A 27,500-nucleotide genomic window follows, 5' to 3' on the forward strand; every position below is an offset into this window, starting at 1 on the left:
TAGACCTTTTTATTTATGCCGGCCAAAAGTAAGCATATTAAAGGCAAGCATTTTAGTTTTGACGGGACGTATGAACAGTTTAATGAGGCTCTTGAGAATCGTAGAGGGGAGTCCTGAAACAATTTTAATAGTTGTGATGAGGAGGGAGAAGCCTATTGCAATTCAGCAGTAAGTTTTCTTAATTGAAGCCCATCGGTTCCCAGCGATCCATAGGGAGGAGAACGTTACTTCTTTGTTCCTAATCGGTAATTGTGATCCCCTGAAGCTGGCTTCTCGGGAATAGAGGTGGAAGTAATAGAGGAAACAGGGGAAAAAATAATTTAGTGTATAGTCTTCTCAGCGGGGTCATGGCACCGCAGCACAAAGGCAAAGGAGCTAATGCAGTTTCTCTTGAAAGTCATTTTTTTTCATTCTTTTTAAAAAATGGCTCACAGCTCCTCACAAATATTCTTCCATTAAGTCATTAAAATATTACATTTTCTAGTGCTTCGTAGAGACCTGGAAGTAACTTTTCTTCGGAGCTCAGCGGCCCGCCGGTCTTAACTAGAGGCTTGGAGTAGAACCCAAGTGAGGGGACTAGAAGTTAAGCAACAAGTACTGAATAAATACATGGAGGGCTCACGCTGGCGAGAAGGCTTAAAGGAGGAGCGAAATTAACTTTTATTCTGCTGTCGCAGTAAATCTGCATTGGCAGAACAAGGGCCGGGATGTGGGCACCTTGCTCTGTACTGCTATACCTAGGGCAGGGGTGATGCCCGGGGAATCGAAAGTTGTGCCCAAAGTATACATGAGCTTGTGAGAAATCTGGCTATATTGGGTCAGAATTTTTTTTTTATGTGTTACTTTGTGATTTCTAGTGTTTTGGGTTTTTTTAAAATGGGATTCGGAGTTATGCGCTGACGGGTCCATCTAATATATAATTGCCTAGAATACTACTTCCTGCAATTTGTGCTAACTTCCGTGGCTTTGTCCGGAGCTAATGTCCGGAGCTAATGTCCGGAGCTAATGTCCGGAGCTTAATTGCCTAGAATACTACTTCCTGCAATTTGTGCCAACTTCCGTGGCTTTGTCCGGAGCTAATGTCCGGAGCTAATGTCCGGAGATAAGTGACGTCACCAGTGTCCTACACCCAGGCAGAGCACAGGGGCCCCAGGCAGCATATGGGGCCCCAGGCAGAGCACAGTGGCCCCAGGCAGAGCACAGGGGCCCCAGGCAGCATATGGGGCCCCAGGCAGAGCACAGTGGTCCCAGGTAGAGCACAGGGGCCCCAGGCAGCCTATGGGGCCCCAGGCAGAGCACAGGGGCCCCAGGCAGCATATGGGGCCCCAGGCAGAGCACAGGGGCCCCAGGCAGAGCACAGGGGCCCCAGGCAGAATATGTGGCCCCAGGCAGAGCACAGTGGTCCCAGGCAGAGCACAGTGGCCCCAGGCAGAGCACAGTGGCCCCAGGCAGAGCACAGGGGCCCCAGGCAGAGCACAGGGGCCCCAGGCAGCTTATGGGGCCCCAGGCAGAGCACAGTGGCCCCAGGCAGAGCACAGGGGCCCCAGGCAGAGCACAGGGGCCCCAGGCAGAGCACAGGGGCCCCAGGCAGAGCACAGGGGCCCCAGGCAGAGCACAGGGGCCCCAGGCAGAGCACAGGGGCCCCAGGCAGCATATGGGGCCCCAGGCAGAGCACAGCGATATTTTGGACCACTGTGCGGTGTTTCAGACCCCCTGTGTGATGTCTGGGGCCCTGTTCTTAAGTATATTAAAGATTAAAGTAACGTATATTAAAGTATATTATAGATCAAATTTGACACGTTTATGAGCACCATTGAGTGATATACTCAAGAATGACATAATTTTTCAACATTTTATGGTTTCAAACTGTAAACACTCAGTTTTTTTTACTTCAACCAGAAAACCTTAACGGTTCATAAAAAACTTGACTGTTCAGGATATGATAAAAGTCATAGTATTCTGAATCTTTAACTTATAAAGATACCTTTACATGGGGTGATTATTGGTTCCAGAGAGGCTTTTGGCCGATAATCGTACACCTGGCTGGTGACAGGACAATCTAATATATAATTGCCTAGAATACTACTTCCGGCAATTTGTGCCAACTTCCGTGGCTTTGTCCGGAGATAATGTCCGGAGATAAGTGACGTCACCAGCGTCCTACACCCGCTCAGGGTGGACAAAGATATATGCCTTCGTGGTGCGCGGCACTTTTCTGATTGGTTGCCGCCTGCCGCGAGCGACCAATCAGAAATGTGCCGTACTGTGACACACTCCGCCCGCCATTTTGGTGTGATTTTTTAATTTTTACCTCACAGCAAGTTTCTACTGCGTGGAGGCGGTCCCAGTGACGTCGCTCTTCAAGCTCCTGCCGAATTTCGTCAAAAAAATGATAATACCATTTACCAAAACTATATATATTTAGTTGTGAAGTGGTTCAGTGACATTTTCACACCAATTTTGAACTTTTGTTTGGTGTTTTCTCCATATACTGCCTATTATTCACTGACTGTTATACTGAGAGACTGCCGTTTATTAACCTCTTCTTTGCCACACTGGGTATATTGCTCTATTATTTGCCACATAAAGACATTGTCCATTATTGCCCAGCAATTTCTCTGCAATATAAACTGCCTATTTATTAATATCTGTATTCCTGCAAAGAACTATTGCCTATTATTAACTGGCTATTTTCCTACTACCTGACACTGCCTCTTATTAACCTGTTGTTTGCCACCACCACGCTTAAAGCTGTTTAGCTTAGCCAACATGAGCTCTAATAGTAAGGATACTAATGACACAGAGCCCAAAGCTGCTGATGGCGCACGTAAGATTAGGTCTGATATAAAGTATACTAATAATGCAGAGCAAAAAGACGCCGATGCCGCACGTAAGCATAAACAGCGTGCTAACAAGAGTACAGAGGATAGATGCAAGCGCCTGGACACTGTTAAGTATAGTAATGACACAGAGTCCAAAGCTGCTGATGGCGCACGTAAGATCAGGTCTGATATAAAGTATGGTAATGATGCAGAGCGAAAAGCCGCCGATGCTGCACGTAAGCGCAAACAGCGTGCTAACAAGAGTACAGAGGAGATATGCAAGCGCCTGGACACTGTTAAGTATACTAATGACACAGAGCCCAAAGCTGCTGATGGCGCACGTAACATCAGGTCTGATAATAAGTATACCAATGACGCAGAGCGAAAAGCCGCCGATGCTGCACGTAAGCGTAAACAGCGTGCTAACAAGAGTACAGAGGATAGATGCAAGCGCCTGGACACTGTTAAGTATACTAATGACACAGAGCCCAAAGCTGCTGATGGCGCACGTAACATCAGGTCTGATAATAAGTATACCAATGACGCACAGCGAAAAGACACCGATGCTGCACGTAAGCGCAAACAGCGTGCTAACAAGAGTACAGAGGATAGATGCAAGCGCCTGGACACTGTTAAGTATACTAATGACACAGAGCCCAAAGCTGCTGATGGCGCACGTAACATCAGGTCTGATAATAAGTATACCAATGACGCAGAGCGAAAAGCCGCCGATGCTGCACGGAAGCGTAAACAGCGTGCTAACAAGACTACAGAGGACAGACAGAAGCGCCTGGACACTGTTAATGCTGCTTGCAATAAACGCATTACTAATGAGTCTTTTGAGGACAAAACTAATCGATTAAGTAATAAAGCTGCTGCTGCACGCTCTCAACGTTGCAAACATAATATTTCCACGTCCTCAGTCATAGATTCTGCGCACAATACAGCTTCTTTGTCTCTATTCATAGAATGTGTGCAGCCTGAAGCTCCTTTAACCGTTGGTAAATCTGCACGTAAGCGCAAACACTGTCCTACTTACACTCCAAATGATAAACGCCGTCGCCTGTACACCGTTAAGTCTGCTTATAAGACATGCTTCACACCTGACTCTTCTAAGGCAACAAACAAACCATTACCAAATGCAGCTGGTGCACGCCGTGAACGGCGCAAAAAAAACGCTTGCACCTCCATATTAATAAACCCTGACCACGATACACCTTCCAACTCCTCAGTGATTGAATCTGTGGACAGTGAAGATCCTCTACCAGGTCCACGCTTTATATATGTTGGCTTAAAGAAACATTCCAATGCTCCGTTACCACAACCTGTACCTCAACATCCTACAGGTTTTACTAATGATGACAGTACCATAGTAGAACACTCCTGTGGTCCTATGAACTATTTATGTGAACATTGTCAAGTATTACATTTTAATGCTGAGATACCAGCAGATAAAAATTTTACTCTGTGTTGTCACAAGAGTAAAGTGCATATACCTATACCCCAATATCCCGAGGTCTTTAAACGATTGCTGACAGGGGAGAGTGAGTTCAGTAAGAATCTCATGGAAAATATTCGTAGTATTAACAGCTCATTTGCTTTCGCCTCCATGGGTGCCAATATATCCCCTCCACCTGGACATGGCCCTTACTGTTTCCGTATACATGGACAAATATATCATCGTACTGGAACCCTACATCCCAGTGATGATCAAGTTGCAGCTTATGCCCAACTGTATATTTTGGATACCGCTACCGCGAATGAACAACGTTTAAACTGTGAACAAAATCAAAAATGTCATCCCACTTTGATGAGTATAATTGCTCTTCAGTTAGACAATGTGAATCCCTTTGTTGCTGCCTACAAAATGTTACGAGATGTGGAACATGAAGAACATCTTAAAGCTGAAGCTAATGGCACTCTTATGCCAAATATCATCATGGCCCTTAACCTCTTTCTGTCATTAGACGTACTATTCCGTCCATGTGGGGTGGGCCCTACTTCCCAAGGACGGAATAGTACGTCCAGCACGATCGGCCGCGCTCACGGGGGGAGCGCGGCCGATCGCGGCCGGGTGTCAGCTGACTATCGCAGCTGACATCCGGCACTATGTGCCAGGAGCGGTCACGGACCGCTCCCGGCACATTAACCCCCGGCACACCGCGATCAAACATGATCGCGATGTGCCGGCGGTGCAGGGAAGCATCGCGCAGGGAGGGGGCTCCCTGCGGGCTTCCCTGAGCCCCCCGCAGCAACGCGATGTGATCGCGTTGCTGCGAGGGTCTTACCTCCCTCCCTGCCTGCTCCAGACCCGGATCCAAGATGGCCGCGGATCCGGGTCCTGCAGGGAGGGAGGTGGCTTCACAGAAGCCTGCTCAGAGCAGGCACTGTGAAGCAGCCTGCACTTCTCTCAGATCGGTGATCTGTCAGAGTGCTATGCAAACTGGCAGATCACCGATCTGTATTGTCCCCCCCTGGGGCAAAGTAAAAAAGTAAAAGAAAAAATTTCCAAATGTGTAAAAAAAAAAAATAAAAAAAAAATATTATTCCCATAAATACATTTCTTTATCTAAATAATAAAAAAAAACAATAAAAGTACACATATTTAGTATCGCCGCGTCCGTAACGACCCGACCTATAAAACTGGCCCACTAGTTAACCCCTTCAGTAAACACCGTAAGAAAAAAAAAAAAAAACGAGGCAAAAAACAACGCTTTATTATCATACCGCCGAACAAAAAGTGGAATAACACGCGATCAAAAAGACAGATATAAATAACCATGGTACCGCTGAAAGCGTCATCTTGTCCCGCAAATAACGAGCCACCATACAGCATGATCAGCAAAAAAAAAAAAAAGTTATAGTCCTGAGAATAAAGCGATGCAAAAATAATTATTTTTTCCATAAAATAGTTTTTATTGTATAAAAGCGCCAAAACATAAAAAAATAATATAAATGAGGTATTGCTGTAATCGTACTGACCCGAAGAATAAAACTGCTTTATCAATTTTACCAAACGCGGAACGGTATAAACGCCTCCCCCAAAAGAAATTCATGAATAGCTGGTTTTTGGTCATTCTGCCTCACAAAAATCGGAATAAAAAGCGATCAAAAAATGTGACGTGCCCAAAAATGTTACCAATAAAAACGTCAACTCGTCCCGCAAAAAACAAGACCTCACATGACTCTGTGGACCAAAATATGGAAAATTTATAGCTCTCAAAATGTGGTAACGCAAAAATATTTTTTGCAATAAAAAGCGTCTTTCAGTGTGTGACAGCTGCCAATCATAAAAATCCGCTAAAAAACTCGCTATAAAAGTAAATCAAACCCCCCTTCATCACCCCCTTAGTTAGGGAAAAATAAAAAAAATGTATTTATTTCCATTTTCCCATTAGGGCTAGGGTTAGGGCAAGGGTTGGGGCTAGGGTTAAGGCTACAGTTAGGGTTGGGGCTAAAGTTTGGGTTAGGGTTGGGGCTAAAGTTACGGTTAGGGTTTAGATTACATTTACGGTTGGGATTAGGGTTAGGGGTGTGTCAAGGTTAGAGGTGTGGTTAGGGTTACTGTTGGGATTAGGGTTAGGGGTGTGTTTGGATTAGGGTTTCAGTTATAATTGGGGGTTTTCCACTGTTTCGGCACATCAGGGGCTCTCCAAACGCGACATGGCGTCCGATCTCAATTCCAGCCAATTCTGCGTTGAAAAAGTAAAACAGTGCTCCTTCCCTTCCGAGCTCTCCCGTGTGCCCAAACAGGGGTTTACCCCAACATATGGGGTATCAGTGTACTCAGGACAAATAGGACAACAACTTTTGGGGTCCAATTTCTCCTGTTACCCCTGGGAAAATACAAAACGGGGGTAAAAAATAATTTTTGTGGGGAAAAAAAAAAGTATTTTTTATTTTCACGGCTCTGCGTTATAAACTGTAGTGAAACACTTGGGGGTTCAAAGTTCTTACAACACATCTAGATAAGTTCCTTGGGGGGTCTAGTTTCCAAAATGGGGTCACTTGTGCGGGGCTTCTACTGTTTAGGTACATTAGGGGCTCTGCAAACGCAATGTGACGCCTGCAGACCATTCCATCTAAGTCTGCATTCCAAATGGCGCTCCTTCCCTTCCGAGCCCTTCCATGCGTCCAAACGGTGGTTCCCCCCCACATATGGGGTATCAGCGCACTCAGGACAAATTGGACAACAACTTTTGGGGTCCAATTTCTCCTGTTACCCTCGGGAAAATACAAAACTGGGGGCTAAAAAATAATTTTTGTGGGAAAAAATGTTTGTTTTATTTTTACGGCTCTGCATTATAAACTTCTGTGAAGCCCTTGGTGGGTCAAAGCGCTCACCACACATCTAGATAAGTTCCTTAGGGGGTCTACTTTCCAACATGGTGTCACTTGTGGGGGGTTTCTACTGTTTAGGTACATTAGGGGCTCTGGAAACGCAATGTGACGCCTGCAGACCATTCCATCTAAGTCTGCATTCCAAATGGCGCTCCTTCCCTTCCGAGCCCTTCCATGCGTCCAAACGGTGGTTCCCCCCCACATATGGGGTATCAGCGCACTCAGGACAAATTGGACAACAACTTTTGGGGTCCAATTTCTCCTGTTACCCTCGGGAAAATACAAAACTGGGGGCTAAAAAATAATTTTTGTGGGAAAAAATGTTTGTTTTATTTTTACGGCTCTGCATTATAAACTTCTGTGAAGCCCTTGGTGGGTCAAAGCGCTCAAAACACATATAGATAAGTTCCTTAGGGGGTCTACTTTCCAAAATGGTGTCACTTGTGGGGGGTTTCAATGTTTAGGCACATCAGTGGCTCTCCAAACGCAACATGGCGTCCCATCTCAATTCCTGTCAATTTTGCATTGAAAAGTCAAACGGCGCTCCTTCCCTTCCGAAGTCTCCCATGCGCCCAAACAGTGGTTTACCCCAACATATGGGGTATCAGCTTACTCAGGACAAATTGTACAACAACTTTTGGGGTCCAATTTCTTCTCTTACCGTTGGGAAAATAAAAAATTGGGGGTGAAAAGATAATTTTTGTGAAAAAATATGATTTTTTATTTTTACGGTTCTGCATTATAAACTTCTGTGAAGCACTTGGTGGGTCAAAGTGCTCACCACACCTCTAGATAAGTTCCTTAGGGGGTCTACTTTCCAAAATGGTGTCACTTGTGGGGGGTTTCAATGTTTAGGCACATCAGGGGCTCCCCAAACGCAACATGGCGTCCCATCTCAATTCCAGTCAGTTTTGCATTGAAAAGTCAAATGGCGCTCCTTCGCTTCCGAGCTCTGTCATGCGCCCAAACAGTGGTTTACCCCCACATATGGGGTATCGGCGTACTCAGGACAAATTGTACAACAACGTTTGGGGTCCATTTTCTCCTGTTACCCTTGGTAAAATAAAACAAATTGGAGCTGAAGTAAATTTTTTGTGAAAAAAAGTTAAATGTTCATTTTTATTTAAACATTCCAAAAATTCCTGTGAAGCACCAGAAGGGTTAATAAACTTCTTGAATATGGTTTTGAGCACCTTGAGGGGTGCAATTTTTAGAATGGTGTCACACTTGGGTATTTTCTATCATATAGACCCCTCAAAATGACTTCAAATGAGATGTGGTCCCTAAAAAAAAAATGGTGTTGTAAAAATGAGAAATTTCTGGTCAACTTTTAACCCTTATAACTCCCTAACAAAAAAAAAATTTGGTTCCAAAATTGTGCTGATGTAAAGTAGACATGTGGGAAATGTTACTTATTAAGTATTTTGTGTGACATATCTCTGTGATTTAAGGGCATAAAAATTCAAAGTTGGAAAATTGCGAAATTTTCAAAATTGTCGCCAAATTTCCGTTTTTTCACTAATAAACGCAGGTACTATCACAGAATTTTTACCACTATCATGAAGTACAATATGTCACGAGAAAACAATGTCAGAATCACCAGGCTCCGTTGAAGCGTTCCAGAGTTATAACCTCATAAAGGGACAGTGGTCAGAATTGTAAAAATTGGCCCGGTCCATAACGTGCAAACCACCCTTGGGGGTGAAGGGGTTAAACAAGATCGGAATCAAGACCCTCGCCGATATAATAATCCAACTGTCAATGAAGTTGCTGTCGTATTTGAAAATGACAATGGAGAGCCACCATTTAATCGTGATATTTTAATACATTTACAACCGGACCCCAAAAATCCTTTGGCGCCAAGAACACAACAGGTCAGCATTCTACACAGTAATTTAGATGCTTTACTCTATCCTTTATTTTTCCCTTACGGAGACCAGGGCTGGCATGATGGCCTCAAGCAACAAGGGCAAAGTCCACGCAGAGTTACACAACTGCAATATTACTGCTATGTGCTGTCTGTCCGTAATCAGTTTAATCCACTCCTGAATGGTGGCAAACTCACTCAGCAGTACTTAGTGGATGCTTATGTGAAAATCGAGGCAAATCGCCTAAATTATATCCATCAACACCAAAAGGATTTGAAAGTAGAGGATTGTGTACTCCAGGAACATCTCCAGAAAAAATCCATTGAGAAGGGCATCCCCATTGGAAAAACGGTCATTTTACCATCTTCGTTTGAAGGCAGTCCCAGGAATATGCAGCAGCGGTACCAGGATGCCATGGCTATTGTGATTAAATATGGTCGTCCTGATCTATTCATCACCATGACCTGTAATCCAAAATGGAATGAGATTACTGAGAATTTGGAACCTTGGCAGCGTGTGGAACATAGACCTGATTTGGTGGCACGTGTTTTCAAAATAAAACTGGAAGCACTTTTAAAAGACATTAACAACGGATTATTTGGGAAAGTTTGCGCTATGGTTCATGTAATTGAATTTCAAAAACGTGGCCTTCCACACGCTCACATTTTGATTATTCTGGACAGCAACTCCAAATTAAGGACTGAGGAGGACATAGACAATACAGTGTGGGCTGAAATTCCCAATCCTACCCACTACCCTCAGCTCCATAAAATTGTTCTCCAACATATGATTCATGGTCCGTGTGGAGAACACAACCCAAATTCTCCCTGTATGGATCTGGGGAAGTGTACAAAAGGTTTCCCTAAAGATTTGCAACCAAGAACCATCATAGCTAAGGACGCCTATCCTACTTATCGCAGACACTTTGGCCCATCTTTTCAACACCATTCTAACATGATTGACAATTCGTGGGTGGTTCCATATAATCCGTTCCTGCTATTAAAATACAAGTGCCATATAAATGTCGAAGTTTGTGGTTCCATTCAGGCTGTGAAATATTTATTTAAATACGTCTACAAAGGACATGATAAAGCCAATCTTGAAATCTGCCAGACTAACATCCAACATGATGAAACACACCAATTCATGGATTCAAGATATGTCAGTGCACCAGAGGTAGCTTGGCGAATATTCTCATATCCAATGCATAAACAATCTCATAGCATCATTCGCCTTGCTGTACATCTACCGCATTCTCAGCCACTCTATTTTCATGAGGATGACTCTATTGGAAACATCAAACAAAAGCTCCATCAAAATTCTACACTTATGGCCTACTTCAAGCTTAATCAGAACGACCATCATGCTCATATTTATTTATACCGTGAAATTCCCGAAAACTATGTTTGGAAAGAAGGTTCTTGGGAAGTTAGAAAGCGAGCAGGTGGTTCTGTGATTGGACGAATGTATACTGTCAGTGTGAAAGACCAAGAACGCTACTATTTAAGATTGTTATTGTTACATGTCAAAGGTGCAACCAGTTTTGACAGCATAAAAACTGTACACGGAGTCACACATGAAACCTTCAAAGATGCGGCATTAGCTCTTGGCTTACTATTTGATGATAGTCTGTGGAGAAATACATTACTTGATGCCAGTATTCTCAACATGCCAGCACAGCTACGTGACATGTTTGCCTACATTTGTATTTTTGGTCCTCCAGCTAAACCTCGGGACTTATGGGATGAATTTAAGGAACACTTTGTAGAAGACTACTGCTATGCATACCACTCCGACACTCTGGAGTGTGTCAATTGTGAAGGCTATGCTATGACAGATGTCCAACATGTTCTTAAAGCTCATGGCAAAACTTATACTGATTTTAATTTGCCACGTCCAGTCAAGAAACAACACCTCCTCCCACAGTATGATAAAGATTATGAGTTATCAGCAGCTGCTGAAATGAAAGCTACTCTAAATGAGGACCAACTTTTTGCTTTTGATGCTATCACTCAAGCTTTAGAAGACACTAATTCTACAGCAAAGTGTTTTTTCCTTGATGGTCCTGGTGGCAGCGGAAAAATGTACCTATATCATCTACTCCTACATCAGCTAAGAGGACAAGGAGACATTGTGTCACCTGCTGCCACTACTGGAATTGCCGCCAACTTGCTACAAGGTAGACGAACCATTCATTCTCTTTATGGGATTCCAATTCCTGTGAATGAAACATCTGTTTCCAGGATTAAGAATGATACCGATGCAGCAAAAGATTTGCACAGCACTAAACTTTTTATTATTGATGAGTGCACAATGCTATCCAAATATGCATTGCATGTCATTGATAGAGTTTTACGTGATGTCATGACAACAAATGTAGCTCACAAAGAAAAAACACCGTTTGGAGGTAAAGTGATTGTTTTTGGAGGCGACTTTAGACAATGTCTTCCTGTCATCCCTCATGGGACAAGAACTGATGTTGTAGAGAGCTGTATAAAATATTCACAACACTGGCAACATTTTACTCGCCTGCCACTTATTAACAACATGCGCTCCATTGATCCTCACTACAGCAGTTGGTTGCTTCAACTGGGAAATGGTGAACTATCTAATGAACATAACCTTGGAGATGATGTAATTGAAATTCCTCCAGACATGGTATGCACTGGCTCTTTAATAATTGAAATTTTTGGAGATAATCTTTGTATTGATGTGAATGACACCGAAAGCATAAATACAGCTGCATCTCATGCAATTTTATGTCCAAAAAATGAGGACGTTGAGAAAGTCAATTCCCAAGTCATGGATTTATTGATAGGTGACTATACTGAATATATCAGTGATGATTCCATCGATCCTGATGAAGCTGATGACCTCGATCAATACCCACTTGAGTTTTTGAATTCACTAACACCAACTGGAATGCCTTCACATCGGCTGAAACGTAAAATTGGCACCATTGTCATGTTATTACGTAATCTGAACACGAACAAAGGTCTCTGCAATGGTACGCGGCTCATTGTCACTGCCTTACATGCCAATATCATACTGGCTAAAGTAGTGGGTCAGCAGCAGGAAATGTGGTATTCATTCCACGAATTGATTTGTGTCCATCAGAGACTGGATTACCTTTTAAATTAAGACGGAGACAATTTCCTATCAAGCCCGCATTTGCAATGACCATCAATAAATCTCAAGGCCAGACCCTCCATCGAGTTGGCATTTATCTACCAGAACCTGCTTTTGCCCATGGTCAATTGTATGTTGCTTTTTCCAGGGTGAAGCAATGTTGCAATGTGAGGGTTAAAGTGGTTAATACACCACTTCAAGGACAATTATTGGCTGATAGTACTAAAGTCTTCACACGTAATATTATCTACAAAAATATTTTAGTTTAAAGTTACTTTTCTTTTTTTTCATTATTCAGTTTTTCTAATAACATAGACAGCAATAGGCAAATTCTATGTATAGAGATAAGGAAAAAAAACAAAAACAAAAAAAAATTAGTGTAGCCATAGACATATAGATTTTAAGTACTTATGTAGGAAATACGTATATAACATACGTACTCATTAGCATATAGGGTTAATAACTCTATATCATATCTACATAAATTTAGAAATATGATATATCAATACATATTTTTATAGGTAAGTAGAACACACATTAAGTACAAGATGTAAGATGTGTATCATCCAAATGCCTGTATTTGGTGATAGGAACCTGTATTTGAAGCTCCAGCAGTATAGCTGCTGAGAGATTTCATTTTGTTTTTAAAAAGGGTGAGGTTTTTGTGAACAGGTAAGAGACGGGTGGGATGGCTGTTCACACACATCTCTATCTCCAGGTGTGTTCTGTACATAGAAATAGATATATAGATAGGTACATATTTAGATAGATAGGGAAAGAATAGAGATTTTGCTTTCACATCAACATTTTTCTGCTATTTGGAGAATTTATGGTGGAAAAAAGGCTATTTCTGCACTTCCTGCCTAAGGGCTGACCCACGCCACTCTTGCTGTAAGTTGCATGCAATGTATACGGAATTTGTACTTCACTTGCGGCAGGTGCGGCACATGTGGTTTCTGCAGTTTTCGCCACAAAATCTCCACTTACCAGTGTTTTTGTTGTGGCTGCATTTAATGCAATTGTCGAAGCCGCGTTTGCCGCATTTACTGCAAGTTAACTCCAAGCTTCATCTACATTGAATGGCACTTGCTGAAAGTGTGTTGTAGGTCAGTTCTTTGGTGCCAAGTGTGGAAGTTGTATTGTTTTTAACATTACTTCTGCAAATATCAGAAACATGCAGATGTGAAAGAGGTTTGAGTATTAAGAAATAGGAATCAGTTAGTTAGGACCCATCAGTTCAAAGGCTACCGTGACGTGGTTGATGGGCATGCTTATATTAGCCCATCGGTGTACTATGAACGTTGATTTCTTAAATTTTACACTTCTGTAAAAATAAACACAAAAAATTTGAATACACAAAAAGGCTTTTATTTCTGTTGTACTTATTAGAATTATTTAAAATGAAGGCTTAGCTAAGCCCAAGAGATGATTAAAAACGTTTCATACCAACCCATCAGATGTAAAATTACTGTGAAAATACCTGATGGGCACACAAGTATGCGCCAGTATGGGTACTAAGAGCTTTTCCACATAATAATGAAATATTTTAAAATGTCATAGAACATACCAATATACATAGTTATTGATACATATTATTTATTATTTACATTATTGTTCTTAAGCAAAGAACCGTTGTTGTGGCATTTGCCACAACACGCAAAGTTGTTGTCTGATGTCTTTCATCACTCCCCTCATAAGCATGTTCATGGATCCTGTGTAACTGTACCTTAAATAACAAGAATTGTCAAGAGCTGGTGAGTGCAGCCATTTTTTGTTCTTTCTTACTATTATTTATTAATTGTATTATTCTTACATTTGAATAAATAAAGTATATATGGATTCTAGACTCCCGATTCTTTAGAATCGGGCTGCCATCTAGTTTATTATAATGGTGCCGACAGAGCAAACGTATGCTCAACCATGCATCGTTTTTGGGCATGTATGCCTACTGGAGGCGGTTATCCAGACATAGCGGGCTGCATCCGAGTCTCCACCTCCAGTAGGCATACATACCCAAACATGATACACGTCAGAGCCCACGTTTGCCCTCCTGGCACCCTTATAGTCTATGGCTCCGTCAACGTGTATCTGTCCAATTCCCGTTTGGTGGGGGGGGGAGGGGGGTGTTTGGTTGTAAACCCTGATAGGACCAACAAATGGGTGGCTAAACGCACTGTGGAAGCATCACAAGAAGGGTGCTGAAATTGTGACAGCGGTATTCCTAATTTAACCATTTTGTTACACTACAGTGGTGGCCAAAAAATCTGTACTAATAAAATCTGTGCCATGATTTAACTTCTTAATGGGGGAGATAATCAAGTACTGGCTTACTTGCCAGTAAGAGCATGCGTAATGTAAGGGTGACATAACAAAATATCCAAAATAAAACACTTGAATGTTAAGATTTAGTGGTTTTGTTCAACTTGTAAAGATTTTTTTTTTTTTTGCCGTCACTGTATGTTTGTATACCGACTGTATAAACTTTGTTTCTACACGTATCACCTCTTAAGCCACCAAAAAAAACATCTTTTAAATTGGAGTACAAAAGTGTTTTTATAAATTTTTTTTAATGATTAGAAAAAATAAGCATCCATTGTCTTGAGTCTCCGGTTTCTGCTTCATTTATCAGTGTTATGAGCCCAAAGTTCACAGATCGATCACTAAACTGGACGAGCAAACCTGTACGAGAGGAGATGTACAGGGGTGAGAAACACTTCGGGCCAGATTCGTTATTGGATCATCATTTTTTGGGGCTTGAACAACTCGATTAGTGACTTCTCGATTTACTACAACACTCATCAAATGATTTGCATTATTTTTTGTTTAGTTTTCTACTTTTAGTATCTGCCCGGAGTGAGTTTTATGTACGCCAGTTACTTTGGTGCATCTTTTGGGAAATGTGCGACTTTTCTCAGTAAAAAGTAGCCAAGCCATGGGGGGAAGGGGGTTTATGAATTTGACTTTAAAAAAACAAAAAAAAAAAAACAGCAGCGACAACTAAAATGTGAAAGAGGTGATTTAAAAGAAAAAAAAAATGCATATCATTAACCAGGTGCTTTTATCTATTTTCCTGTATCAGAGGAAGGAAGTGTAGCTTAAACATAAATTATTTTTTTCTCAGTAGTGAATGTTTCTGTTCTCAATGTGCTCATTGCAATGGTGAGTGCAGGGGGCTTTCTAGACCTAGTAACTTCATGGCACAGAGGTGCAGAGACTACCTGTGCCATTGTATACAGTCATATGAAGGTTCACAGTGTTGCGTTTTTCAGTGGCCTATTATGACTCCATACAACACCGCTATAGGCTGGCAATGTGCATAGCCATTTTGAGACTGACAGAAGAAATATGTCATTTTAACAGAATTATTTATAAAACTGTCAGTATTCACATTTTTGTTTTTTCGATCTGCAGAAACTAGTCTTTGAACATAAATCCATGACAGAAGAACTGCATAGAATTTTCACCGATGACAAGGATTCAGACAATGATGTTTTTGAAGGTTTCCCACAGAACGAGATGGAGGATCAGGTAGGGAAGAAGTTGTTTCTGCACAAAAATTACCCCACGAATATAAACATTTATTGTTGACTTTCAGCCATTTTTTTTGTTGCTAAAGCATGTTGCATTTGGCTTTTTAGTGCACATATGGTCAGTTATGTTGACTTTATTAAGGAACTTGCATATCTTGATCCAGCTTGCTTGATTTAATTTCTTGCTCCTCATAGTCTTTTTAATAGATTTGTCACTAGATTGCACAATGGTGTATAGGTTGTATAAAAAAAAAAAATTCACGAGACTGGTGTGATTACCGTACTTATATCCATGTCAGATTGGTTGTGAAATCCTGATGTTTAAAATAACCATTTTAGAAGTCGAGCTGAAGAATGAAATAACTCTTGAGTCAAAAGTAATGGCCACCCTGCATAAGAGAGCAGCAGGGGAGGTGGGACCCTGACAATCTGTCCGTCAGGCTAGGTGATCAGAGATTGATTTATCTACTTCTCGACCATCCGAAGGCGTTTGAGATGTTCAAAAACGTCACACAAATTCATGTAGCTATGGGAGCGTGGAGCTGGATGTCAGGCACAGCCAGGCTCCCCATAGAGAAGGCAGAAACTGCATTTTCCCTAACATATATCTGCCTCAATTACAGGAGAAATCAGATACAATATAAAGCACATTGCGTAAATAAAATAAAGTAAATACATAAACAGTAGGGAATTTTTTATTTATTTTTTTATATAAAAGACACTATCCAAATCGCTGTTACTAACCCCATCCAAAAAATAATGAAAATAACATAGAGATTAGACCCCATGTATCATGAAAAGTAGATCTAAAATTGATTTGCCCATCTGAACTAGTAAAAAATTACAGCACTTCTAACCGCATGTGTGAAAAAAGCAAACAAAATTTGGAGGTAAATGGCCTGGTATTGAAAAGGTTACATCTTCAAAAGGTATTGCCAACATTCTGATATGGATTTTCATGGGTGTAAGAGAACGGTTTATGTATGGTCTTGTGTTTGTGGAAGAGGTCTTTACAATTAGACTAAAGCTGCATTTACACTAGAGGAGTAAAGTGATTAAACGTCCACAGCAACCCTCATGTCACCATAATCTTTCAGTGGAAACAGGCTGCCGATAACCTGATGAATGAGCAAAGCACTTGTTCGTTGGGTGAAACGATCTTTCGGTTATCTCAAAAGCTCAGTGTTCTCGGCAGCACATCATCCTAAACGGAACCTGTGCTGCCGAGAACAATGTTCATGGTGCATTGGCTGCTCATCTACTGCAGATTTGTAAGTGTGCATCACGGAATGGTCTGATCAGGGATCATATTGTGCGTGTGTGATACATGGATTTTATTTTTTGTTCAATTATTTTACTGGAGGTCATTGATGTAGAGCCTTCTGTCATTTTGTGCTTTGTGTTTTTGATTTTAGGGTGTGTGTGAGAATGATCATGAAGTAATAGTGCTGTCAGACAGTGAGGAGGAATCTTTGCCACCCAAAAAGAGAAAGTTTGGTCTGCGCATTGCTCTGCAGTTTCCCAGCAAGAAGCTTGCAAATAAGGATAAGAAGCCTACCAGTACTCCAAAAGTGAAGCTGGTCCGGAACACCAGAAAGGAAGTACCTGCCAAAGGAGAGACTGCGATATGTGCAAGCAATGTGGATGACAAGTCTGATTCTGATGGAGAAAATGTTGTTTCTAACCAAGAAAGTACAAATGCACTCACCAAAAGAGCAAAGAATATTAAGGAAAATAAGGCCATGGTAAGTACCGACCTACGAGGAAGGGCATTATAAAGATATGCTCACACACAGCAGATACCTTGTATTCCATGCACATGATCGGGATGTTTTCTGTAACGTGTTCTTAGTCACTATTCAGGACAATATTATTATTGTTTTTGGAGAACCATTGATTCCATGGTTCTGTACATGAGAAGGTGGTACATACAAAGGACAAATCTAAACTACAGAGAACAAACTAAAATGACAGACTGGTACAGTGGGGCGAGGGTCCTGCCCTTGTGGGCTTACATTCTATAATATAAGGCTATGTTCACACACTGTTTTTGCAGCAATGCAGAAAATAAGCTGCGTTTTCCAGTACCAGCAAAAGTTATGAGCTTGCAGAAATCTCCTGCATACACTTGTTTTTTTTTTTTCTTGACTAAATTTGAGAACTGCAGCATGTCAGTGAGACAGTGCGACAACGTTGAAAACAGGTTTCGCTGCGTTTTTGCAGCATTGTTTTTACGGTTTTCGTAAATAAAACTATATTGGAACATACGAAGACATTATAGACTTGCTGATTTTCATTGTTCACTTGCATTGGATGTGTAGTTTTTTTTTTTTTTTTAGAAGTTTACATTTAATATCTTGACCTACACTGCCTCTGATTTCATTAATAAATGTAGTGGCCTCCATGGGGCCGGGGGCCCACCGTTGAGCCACCTCCTCAGGGTTGGTTTCCCACCATTGGGGCGCTATTATAGAGTGGATCAAAAGAGAAAATTTTGCCATGGTTTTGGGTCTAGTTTTTAGAGTGTTTGCTGTGAGACACAAATGACTTATTTTCTGCCGGTAAGTTGCAGCGATGGCAAATACATAGGTTGTGTTTTGTTTTTTGTTTTCCCCAGCATTCAGGACAAAAGCATGCATAAAATGTTATATAGTAAACATGTTTGTTAAAAAACAGTATTTAAAATATCCGAATCTACTGTGATCACTGTACTTTAGAATACTAAAAAGACTTGGAGACAACGTCAGGCTATGTCCACATGTTGCATTTTTCCTGCCCTTTTTATGCAAATTAAAGCTGCTCTTTACAGTACGGGCAAAAGCTATGAGATTTTAGAAATCTCATACACACTTGTAATTTTTTTCCTGATTGAATTTGGAAACTGCTGCATTTTTTTTTTTTGTTTTTGCAACTTTTTGTCACCCATAGAAAGCAATTAGTACCAGCAGCGTTTTTGCAATCAGTTTTTTGCATTTTTGGTGAAAATAACGAAGACACAGCAACATGTGAAACCCATTTGGGATCCTGAAAAGCTGTGTTTTGGCTGCAGCAAAAAAAGCAACATGTGAACATAACTTTAGTAATGTTTTTTGCCTTTAGTTTAATCATTCTATAATTTTTTTTCAAAAATCTGAATGAATGACCTTTTCAAGATCTTGCAGTCAGTGAATGGGAACATTCTCGTTTACATCCAGACATTGAAATCCTGTCCGGTTTATGTTCTGTATCAAAACGAGGGTTCTTATAAAAGGAGGAAATAAAATCTCACTGACTCACAAAATCTAATGGTCTAATAAACATTTGTTTGCTTAAAATTTTCTTTGTATAATGTATTGTATAATGCTGGCAGCCACTAGCTTACTCACTCACAGGTTTATCATTCAGGTTAATGGCAAATGTATAAACCAATTGTGAATAATCTTCCCTTAGTGGCTGCTCTACACCAAGCTTTATCTTCTATCTCTGCTGCTGTATGTTAGTGGGGCGCACTTACTGTAATAGTAGGGTTCTCGTATACGCAGTCAAAACTCTAGGATGAGCACCCAAAAGTGTCTTTCAAAAGTTCTTCTGAAAGCAGATGGCCAGTAGATATAATATAGTGAAGCTGAAAATCTGCAACAGGAACCATGATCTGAACAAGGAGGAGAAACTTTTTTTTTTTTTTATAGCTGTGACATTAATAATTCTGATGCAAAACCTAAAAATCCCCCACAGTTACTTTGCCTCAGATTATAGACCATTTTCCTACATATTAATAGCTTTAAAGCCGTATTCTCAAGTTTGGAGATCAATCATGTATTCATTGGATAGGCGATAACTTCCCAATCTTGAAGGGTCCAACTCCTGGGGCCCCCACCGATCCTAAGTGAATGGAGTGGAGGTTGATCATGTGCTGCTCCATTCATTCTGCTGGGAATGATGATCACCAGCTCTGGGAGGGTCCCATCAGTCGGACCCATCGCAATCAAGAATGTGCAACAGAAGCTCCCAACGGAGACGGTCACAAGTTTGAAATTTGTGTAAGTGCAAATTTTGCTTTTAGTCCATAGTGTAACTATTTTATTAACTTTTTAAAAAAATTATTATTCTGATTTCAGCTTGCCCAACTTCTTGCAGAGCTGAACTCCATGCCTGAACTGTTTCCAGTGAAATCCACTACTCCTTCTGTAAGTCTCCACAGCTATGCAATGATAGTATGTGTGCTTTGTCTGATTTTGTATTAAAGGAAATTACTTACTTTACTGTTTTTTTTTTATTATTTAGAAGCAGAAAAAAACAAGCCGTCGCACATTTTCTGAAGGTCCTGTTGAAAAACGCACTAACCCATCACGCAGTGCACGACCTAAAGAGAATTTTGCAATGGAGAACTTCACAGAATCAGCTTTGAAGTTTGCAGAGCATCTCCAGAAGTACGGTAGAAAGGAGTTAAGACACACCTTGAGTGATGTAAGTATCAAACAGGAGGTCATTTTTTCAGCTAATAATACACGTTGCATATGGCACATTTGTTTATAGTGAACTCTTTTATATGGGAATTTCAGAATACCACTGAGGAAATAATAATAATAATCTTTTATATAGCGCCAACATATTCCACAGCGCTTTAGTTTGACAGTTTCAAACACAACAGTCATAAGTAACAACGTTAACAATAATATAATGATTAAAGCAAAATAAAACAACCCTGCTCGTGGGAGCTTACAATCTACAATGAGGTGGGGGAGATACAAAGTACAGGTGTGTATTTACAATTATGTATTTACAATGATGGACCAGTCATCTTGAGCTAGTGAATGGGCTACGCACGCAGACTTACACTTAAAATGACTTTGATTAGGGAATGTGATAGGCCGCTCTGAACAAATGTTTTGAGGGAGCGCCTAAAACTGCAAGTTGTGGCTGGTCCTAATTTCTTGGGGTAGAGCATTCCAGAGGATTGGCGCAACGTGGGAGAAGTCTTGGATTCTGGAGTGGGAGGTAAGGATTAGTGCAGAGGTTAGTCTAAAGTCGTTTGCAGAGCGCAGCGATCAGCTAGGCCGATAGACAGAAATGAGGGAGGAGATGTAAGAGGGAGCCGCACTGTGGAGAGCTTTGTGGGTGACAAAAAAGTACTTTGAATTGGATCCTGTAATGAATGGGCAGCCAGTGTAACGACTGGCGAAGAGCGGACACGTCTGAGTACGGATTAGCTAGATGGACAACCCTGGCTGCTGCATTAAGGATAGACTGGGGGGGGGGGGGGAATTAATAGAGCGTTGCAGTAGTCCAGGCGGGAGTGGATCAAGGCAACATTGAGGGTTTTTGTTGTTTCCATGGTGAGAAAAGGGCGGATTCTAGAGATGTTCTTCAAGTGTAAGCGGCAAGAGCAGGCAAGAGATTGTATATGGGAGGTGAAGGAGAGATTGGTGTCAAACATAACGCCCAGACAGCGCACCTGCCTGCTGGCTGAAAGCCAAATCTGCTGATGGTCTGTCCAATTGGGGCCGTGTAGAGAGAGAAGAGAAGGGGGCCAAGGACTGAGCCCTGAGGTACCCCAACAGTGAGAGGATGAAGTGGAGCCAGCGAAAAAAACACTGAAGGAGCTGTCAGAAAGATAGGAAGAAAACCAGGAGAGGGCAGTATTCTTAATGCCTTGTGACTGGAGCATAGAGAGTAGGAGACGGTGGTCAACAGTGTCGAAAGCTGCAGAAAGGTCAAGAAGAATGAGCAGAGAGTGGTCACCTTTAGTATTTTGCTGTCAGAAGGTCGTTGGTCACTTTGAATGCAGTTTCTGTCGAATGTAGGGGGAGGAAGCCGGACTGTGAAGGATCTAGGAGAGAGTGAGCTGAGAGGTAACAGGTAAGGCGGGAGTAGGCCAGGCACTCCAAGAGTTTAGAGATGAAGGGGAGACTGGTCTGTAGTTGTTTGTGCAGGATGGGTTGAGAGCGGGTTTCTTTAGTAATGGAGTAATGATAGTGTTTGAAGGAGAAGGGGAAAATGCCCGAGGAGCGGGAGAGATTAAAGATTGCAGTTAGGTGAGTAGTGACGACTGGAGGAGATGTGAGGGAATGGGGTCAGTAGTGCATGTAGCCGTACGAGAAGAAGAGAGAAGCCTGGAGACTTCTTCTTCTGTGATGGGATCGAATGTGGAGAGTGAGCCAGGGGAAATGCCGGGAAGGATGGGAGTCACTGCCCCTGGGGGCTGGGAGCGGATTTCCTGACAGATATTATCTATTTTCTCTATAACGTTGGAGGCCAGGTCATCAGCACAAATGTCTGTGATAGGGGCTCATGCATTTGACCTGAGGGAGTGAAGGGTGTCAAAAAGTTTCTTGGGGTTGTTGGATAGTGAGATCAGGGTGGTGAAGTAGGTCTGTTTGGCGAGATGAAGGGCAGAATTATAGGTTCTTAACATGAATTTGAAGTGGATGAGGTCTTCTGGTGTGCGAGTTTTCCTCCATAAGCATTCAGCACTCCTAGAGCATCGCTGGAGAAATCGGGTTTGCGATGTGAGCCAGGGCTGTTTTACTCTGTGCTTGGCGGTTGTGAGGGTGGGGGGAGCTACTTGATCAAGGATGCTTCTAAGAGTGTCGTTGTAGTGATGTACAGCCAGGTCAGGACAGGAAAAAGAGGAGACTGGGGACAGTGATGTGTAGGGAGTCTGAAAGTGTATGAGGGTTAATGGCTTTTAGATTTCTGAATGTATGGTAGGAAGGAGTGTGCTGGGGTGGGCGAGGATTTGTGAGTGTGAAGGAGAGAATGCTGTGGTCAGAAAGGGGAAGCTGTTGGTTATCTAGAAGGTAGATTGAGCAGAGCCGGGCAAAGACCAGGTCAAGGGTGTTACCGTCTTTGTGTGTTTCAGAGGTTGATAGCAGTGAGAGGCAGAGAGAAGTGGTTAGTGATAGAAGCTGGGATGCAGATGTGGAAGTGGTGCTGTTAATCGGAATACTGAAGTCTCCCAGGATAAGGGTTGGTAGTTCTGAGGACATGAAGTGCGGCAGAGAAATGGTCAAGGAAGTGGGTGGGTGAGCCTGGAGGCCTGTATAGAACCGCTACTCTGAGGGAGAGGGGACGTAAGAGCCTGATGGTGTGGACCTCAAAAGAAGGAAATGAGAGTGATGGAACTGGGAGATGACCTGGAAGGTGCATTGTGAGGACACAAATATGCCAACTCCACCATGTTTGTTGTAGGTCTTGGGGAATGGGAGAATTGTAAGCCACCATGGGCAATGGCAGCAGGGGAGACAGTGTCAGAATTCTGAATCCAGGTTTCCGTGAGGGCCAATAGAGTTGTTCAGGGAATAATTGTGTAGGAAAGGGAGTTTGTTACATACAAAACTTGAATTCCAAAGAAGGAGATGGAGTGCAACTAATATTAATAAGGTTAGTAAGGTTTCAATGTGATGTGAGGTAGGGTGGGGTTTGAGGTTGGGGGATTGTGGACTGGGGTTGGGGGAGATGTCTCCTGAAATCAGTAGGAGTAGGAAGATAAAGAACAAGTAGCTATTGGAATTTTAAGAAGTTTTTTGTGGGATGTGTTTCGGCAAGATGGGTTGAAGTTTTTCTGGAAGGTGAGAAGCGCATGGGAGCTGAACATGGGCCAGGGAAGTATAGAGGGGTTGATGTGTATGCGTCGTGATGGAGGGGGATGTGGCGGTGAATGGTGATGACAAGGGAACACAGGAGGATAGAAATAAGGCACATGGATAAAAGGGAGAGCAAAGTGTAGGTTTGGCTACTTTCACACTATCGTCGTGCACTGCACGTCGCTATGCGTCGTTTTGTAGAAAAAATGCATCTTGCAGGATGCGTTTTTTCTCCATAGACTTGCATTAGCGACGCAGTGCGACGCATTGCCACACGTCGCAACAGTCGTGTGACGGTTGCGTCGTGTTGCGTCGGACCGTCGCCACCAAAAAACATTGCATGTAACGTTTTTTGGTGCGTCGTGTCTGCCATTTCCGACCGCGCATGCGCGGCCGGAACTCCGCCCCCTCCTCCCCGCACCTCACAATGGGGCAGGGGATGCGTTGAAAAACAGCATCCGCTGCCCCCATTGTGCGGCGCTTTCACTGCTTGCGTCGGTACTTCACAACGACGCAATTCGTCGTGCGTCTTACGACGCTAGTGTGAAAGTAGCCTTTCCTGACTGACTGCCATGGAATAACTGCTTTTTCTAGATGCTTAGCTTCTGTGATCCTTTGCTTCGGCTGATGCATGCCACCCCACACATGCATGCCCACCTTAGGAGGTGTATAAATTTATAGGCCACAATACAGGGTCAGGAGAGATGGATTGTGGGAGCTGGTTTGTGATAATTTGGCAGCTGGGGCCAGCACACCAGGGGGTAGTTAGATGATCAAATACATTGGGCCTGGCTAAATCTGTATGCTATAGCACCTTCTACCAGATAACATCTAGAGTCTCCCCAGTATACACACACAGTAAGTATTGCGTACACTGCAACAACTGAATTATACCAATGATTTATCAGGCCCATTAAAATATGTTGCTAGATGGCAGACAGCGAGCAGAGATTGTACCATTAGAAGCTGCTAATAGAAGCCACCTTTGTATTTGGACTTTTTTTTGTCCCCAAAGTGTATATTGCCCATCAATGGCCAGCATTAAAGGGAATATTTTTATCTTATTATTATTTTTTTCATAGTGGCTAAGAACTGACTAGCAACTAATTAGCCTGCTGCCATCTCAGAACGATCAGACTCATGGTCTTATTTATGGTTTTGTAGCCCATTCCAACTTTGTGCAGGTCTATGATCTTGTCCCTGACATCCTTATAAAGCTCTTTGGTCTTGCCCATGTTGTAGAGGTTAGAGTCTGACTGATTAATTTGAGTCTGTGGATAGGAGATTTTTATAAAGGTGACTATGTAAGGCTAAGTACACATTTGCGTTTGGCTGGTCTGCATATGGCTGCGTACGTCCTCCCTTAAGCTCCGCCTACTTCCGCATGTGTCCTGCGTACCTATCTTTAACATTGGATACGCAGGGACATGCCTTGTCTGCGGATGTGTCCGCATGCGGCGTTTTGATGTGCCCGCCGACTGCACGGAAATGCAAAATGTTGCGGTCAGCGGGGACACGTCAAAACGCCGCATGCGGACGCATCCGCAGACAACGCATGTCCCTGCGTACCCAATGTTAGATAGGTACGCATGCGCGGGTGTTCGGATATGACGGGAAAAAGAACGCAACCGTACGCAGGGCTGCCGTATGCAAATGTCAAACCGGCTTAAGACATCTGACGTTAATGCAGGTAATGAGTTGATTAGGAGCGTCTAACTGGTCTGTAGGAGCCAGAACTCTTAATGGTTGGTAGGGGATCAAATACGTATTTCTCACTGCAAAATGCAAATAAACTTATATAATTTATACAATGTGATTTTCTGGTATTTATTTTTTGATATTCTATCTCTCAATGTTAAAATTAACCTACCCTTAAAATTATAGACTGTTCATGTCTTAGTCAGTGGGCAAAGTTACAAAATCAGCAAGGGATCAAATACTTATTTCCCCCACTGTATTTATTCTTTTTGAGGGAAGTGAACATTAACCGTTTCTTTTTCTCCTGTGCAACGTGTAGGAAGATCGTGAAGAAATTCGTAGAAGGAGGAGATCGTCAAAAAATAACTTTCGCGCTGTAGAAGACATTACAGAAGAGGAGTTGGACAATGTTGCAGTGACTGTTAAAGACAAAATTTATGACAAAATCTTGGTAAAAATAAATGTCATTATTATATTAGCATTTTAATCCCTTAGGCCGGCGTCACACTAGAGAGTTTTACGGACGTATGAGAGGCGCAAAAACTACACATTGCACACGGCCCAATGATTCTCTATGGGGCAGCTCCTATCCGCCGTATATTTCTCAGCTGTATTTTACGAGCTGAGAAAATCGCAGCATGCTGCGTATGTCAGCGTATTGCGCAAAAAATCCGCCAATGAAAGTCTATGGGGGCGAGAAAAATACGGATTACACACAGACTATCAGTGTGACTTGCGAGAAATACGCAGCGGTGTTAGTGAAAAGTCGGTAATTCAGTGAGGTGCACAGTAAAATCACACTGACAGGTTAGAATAGAATAGATAGAATAAATGCCTACACATAGTATAGGTATATACAGTACAGACCAAAAGTTTGGACACACCTTCTCATTTAAAGATTTTTCTGTATTTTCATGAGTATGAAAATTGTACATTCACACTGAAGTCATCAAAACTATGAATTAACACATGTGGAATTATATACTTAACAAAAAAGTGTGAAACAAAGGAAATTATGTCTTATATTCTAGGTTCTTGAATGTAGCCACCTTTTACTTTGATGACTGCTTTGCACACTCTTGGCATTATCTTGATGAGCTTCAAGAGGTAGTCACCGGGAATGGTCTTCCAACAATCTTGAAGGAGTTCCCAGAGATGCTTAGCACTTGTTGGCCCTTTTGCCTTCACTCTGCGGAACAGCTCACCCCAAACCATCTCGATTGGGTTCAGGTCTGATGACTGTGGAGGCCAGGTCATCTGGCGTAGCACCCCATCACTCTCCTTCTTGGTCAAATAGCTCTTACACAGCCTGGAGGTGTGTTTGGGGTCATTGTCCTGGTGAAAAATAAATGATGGTCCAACTAAACGCAAACCGGATGGAATAGCATGCCGCTGCAAGATGCTGTGGTAGCCATGCTGGTTCAGCATGCCTTCAATTTTGAATAAATCCCCCAACAGTGTCACCAGCAAAGCACCCCCACACCATCACACCTCCTCCTCCATGCTTCACGGCGGGAACCAGGCATGTAGAGTCCATCTGTTCACATTTTCTGTGTTCCAAAGACACAGTGGTTGGAACCAAAGATCTCAAATTTGGACTCATCAGACCAAAGCACAGATTTCCACTGGTCTAATGTCTATTTCTTGTGTTCTTTAGCCCAAACAAGTCTCTCCTGCTTGTTGCCTGTCCTTAGCAGTGGTTTCCTAGCAGCTATTTTACCATGAAGGTCTGCTGCACAAAGTCTCCTCTTAAGGCCGGAGACACACTGGTGCGAGATACGGCCGAGTCTCGCTGGTTAAAAGCAAGCTGTGGCACCTGCACTCTGGAGCGGAGCGTGCGGCTCCATAGCAATACATGGAGCTGCACGCTCAGCTCCGGAATGCAGGTGCCACAGCTTGCTTTTAACCAGCGAGACTCGGCCGTCTCTCGCACCAGTGTGTCTCCGGCCTAACAGTTGTTGTAGAGCTGTGTCTGCTGCTAGAACTTTGTGTGGCATTGACCTGGTCTCTAATCTGAGCTGCTGTTAACCTGCGATTTCTGAGGCTGGTGACTCGGATATACTTATCCTCAGAAGCAGAGGTGACTTTGTCTTCCTTTCCTGGGGCGGTCCTAATGTAAGCCAGTTTCTTTGTAGCACTTGATGGTTTTTGCCACTGCACTTGGGGACACTTTCATAGTTTGCCCAATTTTTCGGACTGACTGACCATTTCTTAAAGTAATGATGGCCACTCGTTTTTCTTTACTTAGCTGCTTTTTTCTTGCCATAATACAAATTCCAACAGTCTATTCAGTAGAACTATCAGCTGTGTATCGACCAGACGTCTGCACAACACAACTGATGGTCCCAACACGATTTATAAGGCAAGAAATCCCACTTAGTAAACCTGACAGGGCACACCTGTGAAGTGAAAACCATTCCCGGTGACTACCTCTTGAAGCTCATCAAGAGAATGCCAAGAGTGTGCAAAGCAGTCATCAAAGCAAAAGGTGGCTGCTTTGAAGAACCTAGAATATAAGACATAATGTCAGTTGTTTCACACTTTTTT

The 27,500-nt window shown here is 42.5% G+C and overlaps 1 protein-coding gene across 1 annotated transcript in view; it reads left to right on the top strand.

The window, feature by feature from the left end:
* Positions 1-27,500, top strand: part of CDCA7L (cell division cycle associated 7 like) — a 72,484-nt gene that overhangs the window by 20,619 nt on the left and 24,365 nt on the right. The window contains exons 2-6 of the mRNA XM_077268715.1: positions 15,572-15,688; positions 17,106-17,435; positions 19,788-19,856; positions 19,954-20,136; positions 25,273-25,404. Of these exons, the coding sequence (XP_077124830.1) occupies positions 15,572-15,688; positions 17,106-17,435; positions 19,788-19,856; positions 19,954-20,136; positions 25,273-25,404 (831 nt within the window). The remainder of the gene's footprint in view (positions 1-15,571; positions 15,689-17,105; positions 17,436-19,787; positions 19,857-19,953; positions 20,137-25,272; positions 25,405-27,500) is intronic.

Source organism: Ranitomeya variabilis, chromosome 6, assembly GCF_051348905.1.
Source record: "Ranitomeya variabilis isolate aRanVar5 chromosome 6, aRanVar5.hap1, whole genome shotgun sequence".
Lineage (NCBI taxonomy): Eukaryota > Metazoa > Chordata > Amphibia > Anura > Dendrobatidae > Ranitomeya > Ranitomeya variabilis.